General features: G+C 33.6%; 2 protein-coding genes across 2 annotated transcripts; both read left to right on the top strand.

Annotated features, from left to right (window-relative positions):
- The first annotated feature begins 6,294 nt into the window (after positions 1 to 6,294).
- Positions 6,295 to 6,810, top strand: LOC112036554 (protein S40-4). Its single transcript, XM_024069401.2, has one exon. It carries the CDS (start codon positions 6,295 to 6,297, stop codon positions 6,808 to 6,810), a length of 516 nt encoding a protein of 171 aa, XP_023925169.1.
- A 5,105-nt stretch (positions 6,811 to 11,915) lies between these two features.
- Positions 11,916 to 14,942, top strand: LOC112036564 (uncharacterized). Its single transcript, XM_024069410.2, has 4 exons — positions 11,916 to 12,304; positions 12,435 to 12,546; positions 13,904 to 13,960; positions 14,357 to 14,942. Exons 1-4 carry the CDS (start codon positions 12,162 to 12,164, stop codon positions 14,435 to 14,437), a joined length of 393 nt encoding a protein of 130 aa, XP_023925178.2. The 5' UTR covers positions 11,916 to 12,161; the 3' UTR covers positions 14,438 to 14,942.
- Positions 14,943 to 22,110: the final 7,168 nt, after the last annotated feature.

The raw sequence follows: 22,110 nt of genomic DNA, 5'->3' as shown, positions 1-22,110 counted from the left end.
TTCAATATTAGCTCAAAAATGAAAAGTCTTTGTCAACTTGATAGGGGATGAATTTGGACGTGAACATGTTGGAAGACTTAACGCACATGAAAATGCATTATGAGAACCTTACCTGCCTGATAAGAGACTTCACACACGTGCCGAAATTTGATTTTTAATCAAGCCCATTAAGATGTATACCTCAACAGTAATTTATGCCCTACTTGCTAGATTACATGAGGACACATTATGATCTTCTAAAGAAATGAGAGAGGCCAAATACATTATAACTTAATTGGCATTGTTTGGTATCTTTAAGGTGAATAAGTTGAAGTCAATGTGTTACCACAAACTTGTTGCCATGGGGAAAAAAAACTTCAAGAAGTTTTTGGAGTCAATTGGAGGTTGCGGTCCTACTGTCAGTGTTTCATTTGTGAAAACATCCTTATGGTTGAAGAGTCAAATATTTTGGAGCAGTAAAGAGTTTCTATTGTAAGTTGTTTACTAGTTATACATGTGTCTTATAAAACCTAAAACAACCAAATCTTCAAAATTCATATTTGCCCCAAATGCACTCATTAATTGAATGAAATGTATTAGGTACACAATATGACAAATATAACAACCCAAAAGTCATTGTAACACATAAAATTACAAATTCACGGTAGCTATGATATTATATGAAACATGATCCATAGTAACCTTGCTATTCTATAATTTCTAACAATCAAAATCAATTACAATTTCATTTTTCCAACCCCTAGTTGCCTTTAGTCTACTCTCTAATTAACTTATGTGCCACGTGCTAATGACCAGAATTGCATTATCCATGGACTTTAAAATGACTATCAAGAACACTATTATTGGTGCAAACCATGTTCTTTTTTGTTCTAATTGGTTTTTGAGTCCCTCGAGAGTATTTTATTATATTTTACCCAATGATACGTACGTACCTAGGGCCTAGGCAATTAACAAGTCAAAATAATGCAAAATGGTCGCATAGGGTGGTCTAAGAAATTATGAATGATCAAAAAAAAAAAAAAAAATTATGAATGATATCATTATATATATTTACTTTTTTCTCAAAACTTTGTCCATAAGCTCAAAATATAAGAGACGTAAATGGGAGCATATCATATCAAATCTAGAAGAAAAATATGTCTATTCTCTTTGTTTGATTATGTTGCACATCATTAAGATAACAAATTTGATGGGAAGTGGTGCTTGGAATAAATCTGACACTGGCAATAAACTTACACGGAATATCCTTCAAGGAAAAGGAAAAAAAGAGAACATGCAATAGAAAAAATTAGAAAAACAACCAAAAAAAATTTACAACAATTTCATAACATTCTTAAAATAACCTACCACCTCATACATAAGTCCACCATAATGTATAATTTTTTTTTTTTTTTAACTTTTTGAGAAATATTGTACAATTATTATAAACTTTTATTGTGTCCCTAGTATGACTCAATAAACACTAAACTGGATTTTAAGAAAAAAAAATTCATGTGTCTCAATCTGTATTCAAACTAGGAGCAATATCTAAGATATTGCAATGAGTGCAATAGTTATGGATCACTCATGGAAAAGTTAAAACGTCAAAAGGTAAAAAGTTTTCTAAAAAACAGTTAAAAGTTACCTTCATTGTCTTTTCTTTTCTTTTTTTCCAACGTGAGTGGTAGAACTTTTCTCCACAGCCTTACATAATTATTAGTGCTCTACTTTATATTTCACCAACCAAAACAGAACAACCTCACATATCTCATTTTTTTTTTTACTGGATTTATCCAAATAGGAAAATAACCAAACATATGGTATAGCATAATATAAATCTAGTATAAAATGAAACACTTCTCATAGAAAAAAAAATTTTGATTTTTGATTTTTGATTTTTTTTTCATTAGCGAAATTGAAGCTTGGAAAGTCAATGAGTAAATAGTCTATCATACTCGAGCAATAAGATTTTCAAATTTCAAGACATGTGGAAAATTTAATTGGATTTCCTACCCTTAAGGGTTTGGATATATAGATTTCAAAAAAATTGAAGAAAGAGTTATATTCATTATTCATTGTCCTCTTACAAAATGGGTATAGCTATGTACAGCAAAAGTTGTCTTATAAGAGGACAAATTAAAAGATTTTTTTAAAAAAAAAAACACTCTAAGGACAATTCGTGCCCTTAATAGTAAATGATCATATATTATATGTACATATTATTGACAACTGTATAAAGCATATCTAACTCTTTTTGACTATGGTCACTTTTATGATATGGTATAAAAAAATGTACACTTTTATGATAATAGCTTTGAATAAAGCTACAAAGAAAATACAATGAACAATATTATTTACATTCCCCCCCCCCCCCCCCCCCAACCACAAAAAAAAAAAAAAAAAAAAAAAAAAAAAAAAAAAAAACCAACCATAAAAAAAATAAAAATAAATAATAAATAAATAAATAAAAAAAGAAGAAGAAGTAGAATTTCACCTATAAACCTAAAAAATTATTGCCAAAACCGTCAATTATGTTAAGTTAGTCCTTGAAATTCTTAAATAAGATTCCATGTTACCTTTGCTCTTGCTTGTCATCAAAGTTTATTGTTGAAATCGTACAAAATTGTGCCTCATTTGCATTAAGTTAAATTACAATTTGAAACACTTAATTTGTAAAGCAATTTCATGAAATAATTTCTAAAATGGAAATAGGAGTAAAGATGTTAACAATTTTCTAAACCTTATAGACTAATTAAATTGAACAAAAAGTAATTCATGGATAAAATTAAATTGTGACATATAATTCAAGAACCAAAAACTATAATTCACTCATAATTATAATATGACTTAATAGTAAGAAGTTCTTATAATTCATTGTATATGCAAGTTCGGGAGTTATGAATTTGAATAGTTACAAGCTTTATTATCATCCAAGTAATCTCACGTCATAACGTAATGCATGGACAATACCCGCATAGCTGCCCCCACACACTTGCGAACCCATTTTTTCTTATTAAAAAAAAAATTCATGATTATAAAATCATACATCTCCCGATAAAATGGAGAAAAAGAAACCCCAAAACAAGGTAGTAGTAAGTAGACATAATGAAAGGTTTGTTAAAAATTATATAAACCCATGCTTGGTCCGCAACTCTCACTCAGCATGAAACACGAGTTGGAGTTGTTTATGTGAATCGGAGTAATAATAGAATTCCACAGTTGCTAATCCATTATTGACCTTTCCTGTTTAGTTTCTATTGTATTTTTCTCTTTCCTTAAAAGAAAAAAATCATTGACCTTGGAATGCTACGCTAATTTATCGTAATCTACAATCATCCTATACTGAATCATCATTCAATCCTGTATATATACACTGTGGCATTGTTAGGTAGCAACTGTTGCTAAGTTAATTAATTTACGCGTGAGTGTGACAAATAATAAAATTTTCCATGTTCTGTCCTAGGATAATTTCATTATCATGAATATATAATTAATATATTCAATAAAGTAACACACATCCCTAGAACACACCAGTCGGCAACCTCACTGAACCATACTGATATATAGGGATAATATTATTTGAAAAATGTTATTTGTATTTTTTGAAAATATGTGTAGGTAAAAAAGTATGTGAAAATTGAAAACTGTTATTTAAATGTATCTACCAAATAGGCCTATAGTTTTTGCCATGGAAGAAGATTTAAAACAAAAACAAAAAAAAAAAAAATAGAACCATACTACTTTGTGNAAAAAAATAGAACCATACTACTTGTGACAATTTGATGGGGGCAACAATTTGTATAATATAAAATGTTTGTAGTGTAAGTTCAAAATTTACTCATACTATAAATATAAAATTGTAATAAAGTATATAGTCATTACAATAATTAATTGTATAAATTTACATAAATACTATTGATTTATCATCTAGTTTTTTTTTTTTAATTTATATGTGTCCCTAATATAGTATTTTATGAGAAAATATATAACTAATTTAATAATAATTTTTAATAAAATATAGTATAAAATAAATAATATAATATAAATATTAATTAAATATAAATGTAGTATGTTAGTTACATGTGACGACAAAAGATGCACTCATTTCACCGAGTGGGAAATATTTTCGTACCTGACGTGGCACGATATGGACATTCTGATCTGAATTGGAAAGGTGATGGGATGTGGGGCCCAAAAAACTTGACCTGCAGTAGGTGAAAGACTAGACGAAAAAGTGTGTCATAAAGCTCTTAACTGCCAATGAATTTGAGATTTGAGTAGTTGATTGGACGAATGACCTGATTGGCCCACGTGTGGACTCGCTCCTAAATGGATAAAAATTCGTTGCTATCTATTTCTATTCCTATTATTATAAATGGAAAATTTCCTACTTATGTTACCTATTTTTTGAAATTTCCTAATCAATTATGCCCACGTCATAGTTTGACATGACATTTTTGTATTTTAGTATTTGAAAATCGACAAAACATCATACGCGTGTCTTCGAAGGGTATTTTAGGGATTTTACTTTGACATTTTTTTTTTTTTAGAAAAATTTTGAGATTTTTATAAATCACTTCTTCAGATTTTCATGGGATTTTTGGGTTGGGATAATTCAATTTTTTAGTTTTGCACTTATTATGTTTTTGTGTCAATTTAGTTTGTATATTAGTGGGATTTTTTTTTTTTTTTGGTATTATATAGTTCATTGTAATTTAACCAATCAATTTTGCACTCCACCTTTTTCTTTTTCTTTTTTCTTTTATTTTTAACTTAAGGAAAAATTAACAAATATCTTTAAGAGTTGACTTATAAAATATTTTAAAAAGATTTTATAAGAAAAAAAATTAATTTTTTTAATAGTTTTATTTTTTATGAAAATGATATTAAAATTTTCTTAAAATAACTCATTAACAAATGCTTTAAAAAAATTGTTAATCAAATCTTTTAATTTAAATAATAAATAATATTTCATTAGAGAAATATGAATGATGCAACAAAGTGATGCATAATCAATTTTGTACATCTCCCACTTGCCTCTCAATCATATATATAGGGCCAAAATGAAAGAAGTGAGATTGGCTTAATTACAGTTCTTTCGTGGACATATCCCATAAAATTGAAACGATAGATATGTGACTAAAACCTCTAGGGATTGGACCCCATACTGCATGATCCCTTTTTATTTTTCATTTTTTATTTTTTTTGATTTGGCATGATCCCTTTTTAATTTAAAGCAGATAGTAAAGATTAACTGATTAAAAAATAAAAAAGGGGCTCATGCTAAACACATGAGGGCACCCACTTTCTATAATTTTTCTGTTTGGCTTTTTAGTAACTTACTTGTTTGAACTCTGTGCAAAGAGAAATGAGCTTATCCGTTACACCATTATAAAATGCTGAATAATCAAGGATGACAACAAAGCAAACACAGCCAAGCTAGAAAGAAAACAAACAAACAAAAATATTTATAAGAAAAAAAATTAATTTTTTTAATAGTTTTATTTTTTATGAAAATGATATTAAAATTTTCTTAAAATAACTCATTAACAAATGCTTAAAAAAATTTGTTAATCAAATCTTTTAATTTAAATAATAAATAATATATCATTAGAGAAATATGAATGATGCAACAAAGTGATGCATAATCAATGATGTCCAAATGATTAATCATTCAAACTTAAAATTTATGGATAAAATGGTATTTTCATAACAATGTACATAAGAGTTAAATTTCTTAATTAAAACCCTTTTTTAATTTCGTAAAGTCCTATGTTAGAGGAGCCACAAAAAAATTCCAATTAAAACTCCATTTGATTTGTACATCTCCCACTTGCCTCTCAATCATATATATAGGGCCAAAATGAAAGAAGTGAGATTGGCTTAATTATAGTTCTTTCGTGGACATATCCCATAAAATTGAAACGATAGATATGTGACTAAAACCTCTAGGGATTGGACCCCATACTGCATGATCCCTTTTTATTTTTCATTTTTTATTTTTTTTTATTTGGCATGATCCCTTTTTAATTTAAAGCAGATAGTAAAGATTAACTGATTAAAAAATAAAAAGGGGCTCATACTAAACACATGAGGGCACCCACTTTCTATAATTTTTCTGTTTGGCTTTTTAGTAACTTACTTGTTTGAACTCTGTGCAAAGAGAAATGAGCTTATCCGTTACACCATTATAAAATGCTGAATAATCAAGGATGACAACAAAGCAAACACAGCCTAGCTAGAAAGAAAACAAACAAACAAAAACCCATATAACATTTGCAAGTATATTGCAACCCCATTTCAAAGTTTTCATCAATGGCAACTTGGAAAAATTTCCATGCAAAACCCAGTTACAACAACATCTACTCATCAACCAGTTCGGAGAGTGACAACAACAACAACAACCCAGTTACCTCCGACAGTCTCTTCGAGTTTGATGAAGCTGATGTTTGGAATTCCAATCATGTCTCACCACTTGAGACCAAGAAAACATTGCCAACTCCTCGGCAACCTAAGAAAGTGACTAGGAAGAGGGACACCGGGGACAGGACCATGGTGGCATCAACATCATTGCCTATGGAGATACCGGACTGGTCGAAGATTCTTAAAGATGACTATAAAGACCATAGAAAGAGAGATAGTGATGAAGATGTTGTTGTTGATGATGATGAGCATGAAGATCAAGATTACAGGTTTCCTCCTCATGAGTATTTAGCAAGGACTCGAGGTGCTTCTTTTTCTGTTCATGAAGGGAAAGGTAGGACTTTGAAAGGCATGGACTTGCGCCGTGTGAGGAATGCAATTTGGGAGAAAGTTGGGTTTGAAGGTTAGTAGAGGCTGTAGCTAGAGAAGGAGTGAAGGACTTGGTTCATGCAATTATTAGAGTAAGTAAGGAGAGATTAGAATTGTTGGGTATTTTGTTAGGCCAGAAATTAAGGTCAAATCTCACTCTTTTCGATCTCTTATGATCTTTTTCCGGAGGACTAATTTAAGCTTCTTGTTATTTTTATTTTTCCATTTTTTTACTTATTTTCCTGTGGATTTTGAGTGCCTGAGTTTTATTAAGAGGATCACTCATGCATGTAACTCTAACTTTGTGATCGAAGCTAAATCCCAATGATCATCATCACGGTTTCATAAGGCCATATTTTGTTTGTTTCTTCTCTTTTCCCTTTTATTTTCCCCCCTATATGTTGTATTTCATTTTTGTGTTTAGCTATTTTTTTGGGGTTATATTGGATGAAAGTAAATTGCAAAGGAAATGAGCAAGGTGACGTGAACTCAAATGGTTAGCGGTTGGTAAGAAAAGTACAGTTTAGCTAGAACAAACCTTGGAATCAAATTCTTGTTCCTCAATCTAAGCCCTTTTGAACCTCAACAAGGAAATTGGCAATCTTAAAATTTGTATAGTGGTCTCTTCGTTTTTTTGCTAAGATATAGTACTCATTTAACTTTTACTTCTTTTTGGTTCTCAAACTTTAAATTGTAAAGATAACAAAGAGTTTAAGCATTGAACGTATCTGTGAGAAAACATGGAGCTTGCCTTATTAAGACCTAATTAGAATGCTTTGATGTCACGTGTGAGTGGAGTTCCATGTTGAGGAGTATACATGATTGGATTCGTTTCAATTTCCATGAAATGCCAAAACTTTAAAAAAGCTTCAACAACAACAATATGCTTACCATATTCAGTGTATCTATATCTAGACTTTTCCTAAAAGTTTTCACATTGGGAGAAACTACGGGGAAAAAGCAAGGAAGAAAGAAAGAAAGAAAAGAAAATCCATAAATTTGAAGACACCTTGTCCATATCTGAGTTTGACTGATAGGCCATAGATGATAAATTAAATTTCAATAAGTTATATCCAAAACACGTTGCAACTAATTTATCTGGTGGTAACAAATTATCAAACAAGGGGCGCCACTTTATTCTCGTCCCACTGTTTATTTAGATTAGTACACTGATTAATATTTAGGTTGCTTCATAAGGATAATTCTTAAGCTTTTGGACCACTAGAAGGACTCACGGTAGTTTTCATGGGTGATGATTTATGCGTTTGTAGGTTGTTCATTGTTGTTGTAAAAAAAAAGCAACCTATTAATAGCTAGGCTGCTTCATTGTTACACTGCAATAAAGTTGGAGAGATACATTATTAAAAGGTCCTTCGTCTCCTTCCTCTGTCAACTGAGAAATGTGGGTGCAAATTAAGGTCGGTCTGTGTGGTTCAAAACTACAATTGACTTATGTTGACTGCTGTGGTGGGTGTTGTAGCAATGTGCTTTACTCAATGGGTATTGGCAGGCTGTTAGAGTTTTAAGCCCGTAGAATTTGGTGTATATGATGTACCCATATATATGATTCTTCTTATTTCATGCCAGTGGTCCTATAAGGTATGCTACAAGTGTTTAAACATAGTCCATATCAGGTTGCTGTTATGATCCATGGAGTTCCATAAAAGTTCAACGTCTAATGAATGAGGATTAATGGTGCTCAAACAAGCTCGGATAGTGTAAACTTTAACGAACCAGCTTGGTTGGTTTGGTTTATAAAGAAGTCTTCCATGAGCCTTTAATGGTACAGGCTGGATTTGCCTAGGGATGGGTTAGTTCATTGTCTTTTACTCTTTACCACCCACAAAAAATGGGACATTTTTGGTTACCCTACTCAAGATTGTGAGTTAAGTTGGGACTTGGGGTTCTAGTCATCAATGAGGTCATTCATGAGATCTTGGGATCATCCCTCACAGAATTCTTCCGACATACATTTATTAGAATAAGAACATCCCACATTAGTATGTGTAAAATTTTTTTCATTTTGCACATTTAAAATCTACTTTTTCTATTTTATACACTAATTTTTATAAAACACCCACAACCGTTTATTTATTATACACATTTATTCAAATAAAATATTCATTATTTAACACTGTGAACAGTAATCGTGAGAGGAGAGAGAAAGGAAAAGAGAGTGAGGTGAAGAGAGGAGAGAGAAAAAAGAATAAAAAATCATTTACATGGTGAACAGTAACTGTGTATATATACATAGTTACTGTTCATTTGCAAGACCATTGTACATATTTAGACATTTTTACAAAGATTGATGTGGGGGGTTTTTGAGTTAAAATGTGCAAAATTGAACACTTTTTTGTATTTTAGAAGATTATCTATGAGCTAGTGTGGTTGCTCTGAGTGTGAAATGTAGAACTAGAGTTCAAAATTTAGTAAATGGCATTTTAAAACTTAAGATAAGAAGATTTCAAGACTTTGTTTGGTTGGAAGAATATAATATATATGTGTTTTCTATCGTTCATGTTTAGTAAAAAAGTAGAAGTATAAAGAGTAAATTACTATTATTCATTTATTATTAAAAGTAGGAGAATAGAAAAGTGTGATATTTTTTGTACTTTTCTTTTTATTGTCAATTTCTTTCATCTTTTCTCCCCACTTTCGAATAAAAAAATAGTAGGTTTGCGTGAAAAACTCCATCTCCCTTATTTTATTTTCTTTTTCTTCATTCCAACCAAACAATGAAAAATTACATTTTTCTCTTCCTTTTTCTCTTCTAATTTTCGATCATCTCCCTTTTCACTGCAACTAAACATGGTGTAAAGCAACTAATCATGGTGTAAAACACAAACATAAGGGAAAAAGAGAGGGGGGTGGGGGGGGGGGGGGGTGTGTCCTTACCATTATGATGGGTAGTACACTATTGCCTATTTTGTCTTGTCAAAAATCTAACATGTTTCATGCAGGCTTGAAAATGGGAAATTTGTTTTAACCTCAATACAATTGTATCAACGGATATTCAACGAGTTTATTTATGAATTAAAACAAGTACACAATCCAACCACAAACACCAAATTTATCACAATAATAATAAAGTGATAAAAAAAATAATGTAGAGATTTGGTAACAAAGTGAAATTTTAAAGATTAACCTCTTAAGTGGAAAATTACTCCAGGGTGACCTACCCTATAAGCCAATTCACTACAAAATGAGAAGTATACAAACAAACTCAAATAGCATTTGACCATTTGTAATTAGACTTTTCGTGACCCAATAGGCAACTCATTGACTTCACCCCAATAACTCCAGGAGCTTTGGACTTCTTCTATATGGACTGCTTCACAAATGACATGTTTGCTTCAAATTGGAACTTTAGGATCTCAATCAAGGAAATCAATACCATATCGATACCAATTGTACCAACCATTAAATTAGTATTAGTACAGTTGTATCAACTGTACCAAGCATATTTTGGATTTTTTGGCTGTTATTGGCATTTCGGCCAATACAATAAAATTTTTGTTAAAAATTTTGAATTTTTAAAACATGTTATCTAAGTTAATAAATTAATTAATGTACTTAGGCTAATATATAGACTATAAGATATGTGGATTTTAAATTTTATGTTGATAAACATAAAAATTAATAATTTCATATTTACATAAATAAATACAAACAAATATATATGTACAGAAATATATAAATAATGGTAATCTTGAAACTATACACCAATATGAAATATCAACTAGTACCGAAATATTTCGTTCTCCTAATCAAATCTAAACAAGCTTCGGTCCAAAATTAACTCCCTTAATCTATCAATGCATGCACTGATAGAAGACAAAGCACTTAGTGGTTTCAATATGCATGGATTCTTCAAGTTCTTGGTTTTGATATATCTTGAGGGTGCAAAGCCAATAACTAGAACTAGAAGGATGATTTTTTGGTTTTGAAACCAAAAGAAGACACTCAAGATAATCAATGGTACGACAACCTTCTTTGTATAAAGATTTGTGCTTTGTTTGTATTTATAAGTAGGTTAAATAAAGTTGTAATAAAATTGTGCAATTATTTTTCTAAGGGAATTAGAAAAACAAAGTCTGACATTTTTGTTCAAGCAAACCTGGAATAGAAATTGATGATTCCTCGGAAATCAGTAGGTTGAAAATCTCGGGCGTTAACGATCTTAAGGCTGTTGGTGAATTCTAAAAAAGCAAACAAGAAAATCAAAGGAGACCGGTAGAGGCCGGTCAAGAATCCTCTGATGGCTAAGTTAGTATTTTTGTGATTCCAAGTATAATGGAAAAAATGTCTGAATCTCTTACCTTCTCGTAGATGAATGCTTATATAGCATGCATGAAACAGTTATTTCATTTTTGTAACTTCTCCTATTGTTGCAGAGTCCGGAAAACTTGGAAGTAACTCCCATAACTGCGATGGAAGTTGTATTGCTTGGCCTTATTTTCTCTAATCGTCGTTGGCAACGGTTCATAGTAGTGAATTTTGACCTTTTACTTTCAGGACAATTTTGCCCAAGACGAGTTTGCCTAGGATGAGCTTGCTCAGGACGAGAATTCCATGAAGCTCGCTACTCTGGATAAGGACGACCCTCATGAACGAATCTGGAGTTGGTTCTCTGGCACCACCAAAAATTGCCAATATAAATCCTAACAAATTGAACTTAAAATAGAGGTGAGAACAATTTTTTTTTCTCTCTATTTTTTGTCTTTTGGCAAATCGATAGAACAACTTTACATCTTGCCATCCTTGTAGGAACTTTTTTTTTTTAATATTAATAATAAAATAGTTCAATTAATAGGTACCTTAGGGCATTTGTTAATGGCTATTTTAAAAAGGTCTTAAAACTATTTTTATGAAAAATATAAAAAATTAATTTTTTTTCTTTTCCCATAATTTTTATTTTAAAAAAAATGCTAAACCAATGTCCTTGGAGAACTTGTTAACTTATCCCATAATAAAATTAGGAAAAAAAAAAAACTATTAAAAGTTATTTTTGCAGGTTTTGACTTTTATTATGGATCCATTTTATTAGACATTTTAGGAGATTAAAAAGTGTTTTTAAAATCCAAAACTGACTCATTTTAAACTCAAAACACAGTCTTTCTAACCTTATACAAACGTACCCTAAGAACAACCTAATAGCTTATCAAAAGTAATTCAGCAAAAACAAAAATAGCTTATCAAAAGTAAGAACAACTTAATTTATTAAGGCGAAAGCGGTATGTGGAGACGAATTTCGGCTTAACAAAACATTGTTACAACAGCAATCTATCGAGGCGACACGAGATCGAAACCCGAAGTAGTTGTTAGATTGTGAGTTGCCTTTATTGTTTTGTTCGCCGAAGCGCAGAGAGAGAGAGAGAGAGAGAGAGAGAATGATGAGAGTGACCATGGGGGGAGGAGAGAGAAAGAAAATCTTGGTGGGTTTGGCAGTGGCAATGTTTTTGGGAGTAGCAGTATACTTGAGGCTTTGGACCATCGATTATTCTTTTTCTTCTGATGACTCCGAAATCCTAAGGTTTTTCTTCCCCTTCTGTGTTTTTTTCCTTTATGGGTTCTGCTTCCTAATCTTTCTTTCTTTCTTTTTGGTTTCTTTAATGTGTAATTGAACATGGGGTTTTTCTTTTTGTGCTTAAAAATCTTTGTAGAAGACAGTTTGATCTTGCAAACAGGGAAGCCATGGATGAATCTGCAGAGTGGAGGCTGAAATATGATGTGGAAGTAGAGAGGTTTACCAACTGTGCCAAAGAACTCAATGAGGTATACAATAACTTAATTCATTTGTGGGATTAGTGTGTGTGCTTTGGAATTATTGGGGTTTTTTTATATGATAGATTCATAGCTCATGTGTCACAGGATTTTGTGAATTGAATTAATTGCAAGATATGTATAATGTACCTTTGTAGCTATAACTATATATTTTTGTTTGTATCAGTTCATATCCTTTTGTTCTTGATAGGTAAGAACTCAATTTTATTGCCAAAAGGAACAAAATAATTTGTATCAATTTATATCCTGTATAGATGTTTCCATAGAGATAACCTGGCAAAGTTTTATTTCATTTAGTTTCATGTTATATGAGTTTCTGGTGAGAATTATCAACTTCTAACCTGAAATTCTGTTTTGTTTTAATCAACCATGATTAACCTGAACTTCTAATACTTGTGCTGTTATGAATTCAAACTTGGATGGAATTGTATGCTAAGTTGGTGACATTGCGTGCTTATTAAAGTGTTATATATGGATGACTGAGCATATATGGAGTATGACATTTGAGCTATAATCCTACATTGAATAAACCATTTTGGGAAACCAAAGTGTGGTTTTTGAGCTATATCCTAAGACTATTACTGTATTAAGTATTTACGTGGCAATTTATAATACTATCTACGTATATCATTGAAGGATATAGTTTAGTTCTAAATCAGTTTGGACTTTGGAGCTATTTCCTTCAACTCACTACGTTGTGATTTATAAGACTATCCATGTGTATTATTTAAACAAGTTACATGACTTATTAAAAAATTCATTTGTGGGATTGGCCCAAATTTAGGAAGTTCATATTCTAGAGACTCGTATGCAATGCATTCCTCCATGGTCTCATTGTGAGGATACACTCTCTGATTACCATTGCACCTCTACTACCTATCAAAATTCCATCCATGCCATGGACCTCTGCTAACACTCCCCTCCTTCTTCCAACCAAAAAGTCTATTAAATGATTGAGTTTGTGCTCAAGGAGAGGGGAAATGGGAGATTTAAACTATTGAGCTTCGCTTTATAAGGTGTGATTCCAGATGATTGTTCTACCCCTTGGGGTTGGCTAGTTAAGAGATTATTGTGTGAATAATGTGCATGGTGGACTGGATGCTTTGGAACCATCATTTAGATGTATCAATATACAGCAGTTGGGTTAGTTGACAAAATGATAACTACTCATTTGCATTAGCCTTCTAATTGACAGTTGCTTTTTTTAGACTCCAGTATTGCGTACACTTAACAATTATGATTCTTCTCTATTTTTCTATTTCTTCCTTGTCTCTCCCTTTTAGAAGTATAGCTGAGGTTTAACAGCCTCTCTTCCTCTGGATTGAATAATTATGGATCTCCTTGACAGATTAAGGAGTCTCTCGAGAACAAGGTGGAAGATGAGAAATTGGCAATGGTACAAAAGGTGACTCTTTACTTCATATTATCATGTACTTTCCTTTTTCTTTCCCTCAATGTTCTAGTTGACATTCTTTAGGATGCATTCAGTTTCCGCATGATGTGGGACAACCCAATTCAATAGCTTAGCGACAACTAAGCTGAGAGTTGTTTGCACATTAGTATTTAATACAGTGCTTTAGTTAAATCTAACTTTACTTCTGAAATTGTCTTGAAAGCAATCGTTGATATTTCTTCAAAAAGGCCAGTAGAATTTCTTTTTTTATTTTCCGAACCTTTAAAAAAGTGTTTTCACCTCTGTATTTATGGACGACCATGGAATTCCAGGGTACTAAGAATAACTTAAAAGTTACATTCAGTTTGATTTTTCTGTTCTTTTTCTTACAAATTCAAACATTACCAGGAAAATACAGCCTTGCTTGAAAGGTTGGAAGCCTTAAAACAGGAGCTTGAGGATGCCAAGCTGAAGTGCAACTTGCATTAGATTAATTGATCACCATAAATTTGACATTGGGTAAACGAGATTTCTGCATATTAAGCTTTACCTTCATGTGTCATTAGCATGTCTCTGAGGGAAGCAGTACTTTCTGAGCAAATCTTTCAGAGTGCAAATTTTCAGCTCTCTTGACCGTTATTCAAGCATGGGAAATATATCTTCGATGATATATATGGTTCCTTCTCAGCTATCATGTAGAATGCTTAGTAAGCAGATATTTCAACTATGAGTTGTTGAAATAATGACGACCCTGATGTTCTTATTTTTCTCCTTTCCTTATTACTGAGGGAAGGTTTGGGTTGGTCTCCGAATTTCAACCTTCTCTCTATGTAAATTGTTTTTTAGGAGGAAAATCTTTGTTGACAGATCTTCTTGAATTTTGGGCAAGAGATTTGTTTGGTTGTGAAAGAGTAAATTTTGTATGTCTGTAAGAGTCATCATCACCAACATTTAGATGTATAGGCCAGTGAATCTATTGATTTCTGTTTCAAAATGTTTTGCATGTGTTTTCATGTGGTTTGGATGTTTTCCCCCCCTGCTACACTTGGGGTAATAAAGAGACACTCGTGTACTCTAGTCATTAGCAAAATGTTGCCAGGCTGCTAGCTATGTAATAGGACAGAAAATTTTGTTTTTCGTTCAGGACTTCCTTGTCTCACCTACATCTCTAGCTCCTCTAGGTTCAGAAAGGGTTTCGAGTTATGGGCAAAGATTGGGTCCAATGGTTCCAGAGCGTTGGGCCCATTGATGATGACACGTGTCCACTTTGGTCATGTGTTGCCATCGCAACAAGTCCAATGCATTGGAGCCATTGGACCCAAGCCAAGTCCTCAAGTTCTGTTATATATATCACATGGTGAAAAGCATTATTATTATTATTATTATTACTTTTTTTTAACATAAAGGGCTTGGTCCTTCACTGGAGTTCCTTTTAGTCACTTTGCTTGAGTTTAGACATTTAGTGATACTAATTACATTATATTTAGATCAGATATTCTCTTATTGTATGCAAACTTTATGATTGACTGATTGAGGAAAACACTTGTGTAGTGCAAATCTCAACATGATCCTTTTTGTTACTAACAAAAATGGTAAAATTTTCCCAGTGTATTTGATGTATTATGCCCTCTTTCCACACGAGGGTTGGTTCTCTGCACAAGGTCAGACTTAGGGAGTCTTGCTATCTCCTCTAGAACATAGATTACTTTTTACCAGTCCAACCTGGGAAATTAAGCGTATTTGGAGACGCTAGCCTTGCACCGATATATGTTTTGATGTTTTGCAATTCGCATGCTTTCAACTGTGTGCTTGGTGTATGACAGTTAAGCTGTATGACAGAATCTTAACTGTATGTTTGGAAGGACCGAAATGAATGATATTAAAAAGGATCACATAGAGAAATTGTGTCTATTCTTTTATAGTTTTATTTAACAGCTTGTTTGGATGAGAAAATTGAATGGAATGGAAATGAATAAAAAGAATAATTTAAGAATATTTATTTCCATTCCTTGTTTGGGAGTTTAATAAGTAGGAGTGAATGGAATGGGTAATTGTGAACGTTCATTTCTCTCTATTTCTCTCAAAACCTCAAATTTTCATTCTTATCCTTAATTTACTAGATAAAGTATTCTAATCTCATTAGAAACTATATAACTTTAATTAGAATTTTAATCTCATTAAAAACGTCTAATTAAAATAAATTAAGGACTTTCAAACATTAAATGATTTAGTACTAAGAGTTCTATTTAACTAACATTTTTGATCTCATTAGGTCTATTAGTTAGAACCATGTGTAATCTAATCACACATAACCTTGCTCTTAAAAAACTTGAAAACACTTAGAAAAAAATTTTGATTTTCTTTCTTTCGATCGATCGAATGTGACTCTCGATTGATCGAAAAAATTAAAAATTCGAACTTGACAACCTGACTTGTTCGATCGATACTCGATTGCCTCTCGATTGATCGAAAAAAAAATTCAATCGATCGACTATCAATCGAAAATCAATCTAATTAAAAGGTCTGATCACTATTTCACTCGATCAATCGAAAGTGATTTTCGATCAATCGAAACTCGTGAAACTCGAATTTCCAGAAATTTTCTAAGGCAATTTTCTAGGGTTTTTCTTGAACAAACAACTAATCGTTTTTGACATGTTCATTGTTCTCTTCCAAAAACACTTTTTTGATTTTATCAACGAAGATTTTCAGATCAAACATTAGGGCTTTCAATATCAAGGTGAAGAACTCTAATAATAATGCTAGAAACCTTGAAAACACAATCCTAATCTCATTAGGAATAAATTTCATAATCCTAGCATTAAAATTCTGTTTGATCATAAAATAATATAATGCAAGGCAAGCATAAATATGATGAATCCTTTATTAACAATGAAAGACGAAACCTTCATAAAAGGATATTCTATATCTTTAGAATTACTAGCCATCTTAATTAAAGGAGTATCTAGGCACTTATCAACTTGTCAAATAATTTAACAAAAGATTCCCTAACGAAAAGAATCAACCACTAGACCATGGTCCAAGAGATTCTTATCCCGAAACAATGCCTTTAAACCAAAACGTTAAGTTTACATACTTCTAGAATGACGGTTATAAAATAATATCGTCTAGAAGTCTATGGCCAACAACAATTCTTTTGAAGACGGAAAACAATATCAAAAGAAATTCACTTGAATCAATATATCACATATATAAGTCATGGCATATGAATTCCAATGCTAATAACATAGAAAGCAAACTGTGCAATCTATTATAGCGTTTGCTCAGTAGATTCGCTCCATAAAACTTAAAGACACTGTCTAATTATCTTGCACAGTATATTGAGTTTCACGAATCTTGATGATAGAAATACCAAAATTCATAAAACCAAGATTATCAAAACATGTCTACACAAAAGAACACACTCAAGGACATAATTATGCAGAAAATTTTATTGTAGAAAATTAAATCACCAAGAAAACGTTTTTTTTTCTTTGATTCTAAAATTCAATCACATGTTATACAAGCATGATACTGAAGACCGCTCTGATACCATTTGTTGGAGAAATCTAGTTTTGTATCTCATACAAAACACACGCAGCGGAAGCAACAAAAAAAAAAAAAAAAAATCCTGCCCTCTCTCTTAGAAAATCTGCATACCTCCAGTAGGCCCCAAAAGTAAACAGCAGTCGAATAAAGGTAGACTAAGCACCCTGACCCTGGATCTTGTCAACCCCCTGCATTCATAATCAAAAGCTATCCATTAGCACATGCATGTAACAAGAATTTAAATGACAAAGGAAGAAATACAGCATACCTCTCCCTTTCACGCCTGAGCGAAAGGATGATCCTTTAGCTTGCGTTGAAGGTGGGTGTCTCTGATGCCTCTGTCTACAACTCCAATACGAGCATCGACCCCAGCCTGACATGGCAGGAACCTCGGCCTTAAACAGTGCCTATAAACGCCCAAGTCCAGATGGACCTTATCCTCGAAAAGGTCAGCCTTTATGTCAATGTGGAGATCCTCATCTCGCATCACTCCTTTAGAGGCCCTCTCCCTGTAGCTAGCCTGCACCATGAGGAAGCCCTACTAGAAACAGTATGGGACTCAAAGGAGACGCTGGCCACCTCGACTGAACGCCACCTCCTAGAATGAGTCTCCATAGAGATACCACTGACGGGCTCGGTGTCATCACCCCCGCAATTAAAGTGGCTCTGCAGAACCCGAGCCGTCTGCTCGCCAGCCGAAGCAGTCTTATCATCAGAAGAATTATCCCCACTGGACATAGCATAAAGAGGGCCTTCCCCCGGTCTCCCCTAGAACCAGTTCCCCGTGACATAAATCAAGACTGCTATTAAGATATCCTCTGTTTCTACCTGACACAAATCGAGACTGCTGTTTAGATATCCTCTGTTCCTACCCGGCCTAAGACCAAGACTGCTATTCAGATATCCATTGTTTCTACTACCCGAGACTGCTATTCAGATATCCTCTATCTCTACCCAAATCCCCCAAATTTCAAGGCTAACTAGTTGCCATGCCGTACGTCTTGCCAGCATTTTGACACTAAATTCCAAAGATCTCTCAAATTTCTACTACCCAGGATTGCTATTCAGATATCCTCTGTCTCTACCCAAATCCCCCAAATTTCTCACCATTTTCACTATTCCCAACTACCAGGTAAGTCCCCTTACCCATGTCCCACATTTTATTTTTAGAATTTAAATTCTCACATATTCACGCACTCATGTATCAAAAACAAAAAATATATATGTGCATTTTCCTTAGATAGCATAGCATAAATCATGGCAAAAAATATATATATGCTTATGAAAATTCCAAAAATAAAGTAAGCACTAGCATGCATCCCTATTAGTATTGCTACTTACATCTTGTAGAAAAAAAGAGAGAAGAAGAAAAAATAAACACTAACATCAAGTGCAGAAAAGACTGAAACAGTAGACCGAAATTAAAAATATAGACCTGCTAAGCTATAGATCACTCCCGAAAATTTTTAGGAAGTGAGAAGTCAAAGAAAAGTGAGAAATGAGGTCAGAAATGAGCAAAAGGGGGCATTTACACGCCTTTGGAGCAACCTAGCTACCCGACGCATCTTTAAGGGCCGTCGGGTCAGCTCGGGGCACCTTTAAGGGCCGTTGGGCAGCGTTGACTAAGTCAATGTTGACCTAATAAAACCCTTAAAAAGTTATAAAAAAAAAAAAAAAAAAACTCTTTTTTCCTCTCCCAAAGATCGAAGACGTGTCCGAAAAATATTTTAGAAGCAGTTGCAATAGATCGGTTCAGTCAGGTAAAGTCCAGTCTCAATCCATGAATCGTCTCCGCACGCAATTTAGGGGCAACAAAATGATAAAATCATGTTCTTTATCCGACACTTCTCATTGCACTTGAGGTATTAGATAAAGAAGGAGCAACTGTTGATACTGTATTTTGTTCACCCTCGATTTGTGTGCCGGACCTTGAAAAGTCCAAAAATATTATTTTCTCTCTATAGGGCTGCGAGAACATCCAGAATGACGTGGCACAACCCATCTGGGCACCAGCGCACCCAAAGTGCCTATTTTGGCTAAAATGACAAAAAATGCCCTTAGTCAATCCTAGGTTTGACCGAAGGTCAAATAAGGTCAAAACCCTCACAAAACAACATTTTTCATAATTTTACATCAAACTCGAGCTTCTCAGAGATTTTTAACAACTTTGACCAAGTTTGACCCAAAGTCGATCTTAGGTGGGCCCAAAAACTCTAATTTTGATCCGGCCGACAAAACGGGTTAAAACCAATGCCATTGCAAATATTATCAAATTCTCATTCCAATGACTATTTATGGATTTAAATCAGAGTTAAGACGGCCGAGATATCACAAAAACCGGGATAATACACCAATCAATGCACTGCTAACTTCCGAGAGCCATAACTTTTTATCCGACCGTTGGATTTTCAAGATCCGTACCTTTTTTCTAAAACAGGAAGTCATGTTCTTCCCGTGGTGTCAAGATCAACCCAATTGGAGGCCTTTTAAAGGTGGTAGCCCTTGAAGGGGCCACAGCCTCGAAATTTGTGCTGGGCCTATAAAAAGCCCCAGGCACCCTTCAGACTGGTTGTGTGTGGATATGCAATTGATCCCTATGATTGATCTTAATTGCATTGCGTGTCTAGATGAGCATTTACTAGCTAAATGTTCATTTTAGTCATTCTCTAATGACCGATCTTGTATGATCAAGATATGCTTACATGTTTTATATTGTTTACAAACTTGATCGCACTTTACTTGCTCATGTACGTACCACGTATTCAACTTGTCATAAGCTTAATGAAAGTTTTTTTTTTTTGTGTGCGAGTGTTTCAAGTTATAGGTACATACACTCAAGTGCTTCACAGCTTCTAGATTAGGTATGAGTGAGTTTTGCCACTGTTCCCAAACTCACATTTAAATCTAGAGTTTGTTTTAAGGGTTTTGTCACGGAATAGCCAAAGGGGAGATTGTAAAGTTGTAATTTACAACTATGTGTTTTGTTGGCTTTAATTCCACGCCAAATTTGATTGCAGTTATGTTCAATCTTTTATACCCTGTATTTAATGTGGGATTTCATTGTAAGGGTTATGTGTGAGAGAGAGTGTGTGAAGACTCAAGGCAAATTAAAGACTGAAGTGTTTTTGCAGGTATCTTGTGACTAAGCATTCCGCAAAATGATGCATGTGCCCTGCACATGACTGGAATGTGAAAAGTCAAGATAAGATGGAGACAGTTGTGTTTTGCAAGTAGCTCGTGAGTAAGGCCTTCCCACGAGACACCCACGAAATATTCTGTTTTTCCTGATTGTCCTATATAATACACATTTTCTGTACCCACACTATATATACCCACATTACCCACATATGTTGAGGAGTGCTTCTGAGAGAAAACCTTAGCCATAAACCTTGAAAGTTAGAGATTGTTATACCCACATTTCTCTACATAATTGCTTATGGATTTTCCTCAACTCCTACCTCTCCATTTCCATATCATTGAGAGGTTGATTGTCCAAACACTTACCACACCCTTTCAGAGTGTTTAGTGAGGTTTTGGTGTTGCTGGGAAGCATTGGAAGAAGCCAGGCTTTGGCGGATGCAATCGGGCATATTGCGGGATTCGAAGAGTTAGACAAGACATGGTTCTAAGAAGCCTTGTTGGAGTAGGAGCTTAGAGGGCTTAGGTACATCAGGTAGATTAGGCTTGGAGGGTCTCTTGCTAATCTATATATCCCAACTGATTGTCTAGTGGATCGATTACCACTTGGAGGCCAGTGAAGAGGTTTTTCGCCAAGTTCTTTGGTTTCCTCTTTGATAACACATCGGCGTGTTATCTTGTGTTTACATTCTTCTTCCCTACTCTTTTACCTTTCATTTTACTGTTGTGTTATAATGATTATAGGTTAGAGTAGCTTGTTTGTTTATTCTCTAGCATTTACTCTATTCTGCACTTAGTATTAAGTTAGAGTAAAATCTATCGAGCCGTAACTTTAATTTGGGGGTCTAAATAGCTCTTGTGTTTTCAACACATTTTTGAGCTTTCAACTGCATGTTCACATGCGTGTTTCTATGCTTATACGTTTAGATCCATGTCTCCACGTGCTTGTGTACTTGGATCTATGTTCTCTACATGTTTTATGCTATCTTCCATATGCTTGTGCACTCCATGCCATGTTTGTGTGCACCTAGGCTATGTTTGTCATGCCATGTGCTATTTGATACTTCCCAAGAAATTCTGATAGATTCAAAGGAATACTAAGGAGTCAGTGGGCTGGAATGTCTCCGAATGTTCTTGATCTAGTAAGAAGAGTCCTGAGAAAACAGAGAAAGTCAGCGGAGAAGACCGGTGGTGGCCGGCCTTTGATTCTCCGATGGTAAAGTTAGAAAACTGGAGGATAGGAAAACTGTGTTTTTACGTTTCTCAAATTCTCTCCGGAGAAAGAAAAAGGAAAAGATCCCCTTACCTTTGCAGAGACAGGCCTTTATATAGCAGTAGAAATCAGTTACTTCTACCAATCGTTGTAGAGTTTGGAGGATTCAGTGTATAACTTCCATAACTGCCACAAGGGTTACCTCTTCAGATCTGCGTTGAGACTTAAGCGATACAGCTTTTGGTTGAAAGGGTGTTTAGTC

This window comes from Quercus suber, unplaced genomic scaffold (genome assembly GCF_002906115.3).
Source record: "Quercus suber isolate HL8 unplaced genomic scaffold, Cork oak 2.0 scaffold_576, whole genome shotgun sequence".
In the NCBI taxonomy this organism is placed as follows: Eukaryota; Viridiplantae; Streptophyta; class Magnoliopsida; order Fagales; family Fagaceae; genus Quercus; species Quercus suber.
This window is presented reverse-complemented; position numbering and strand designations above follow the sequence as displayed.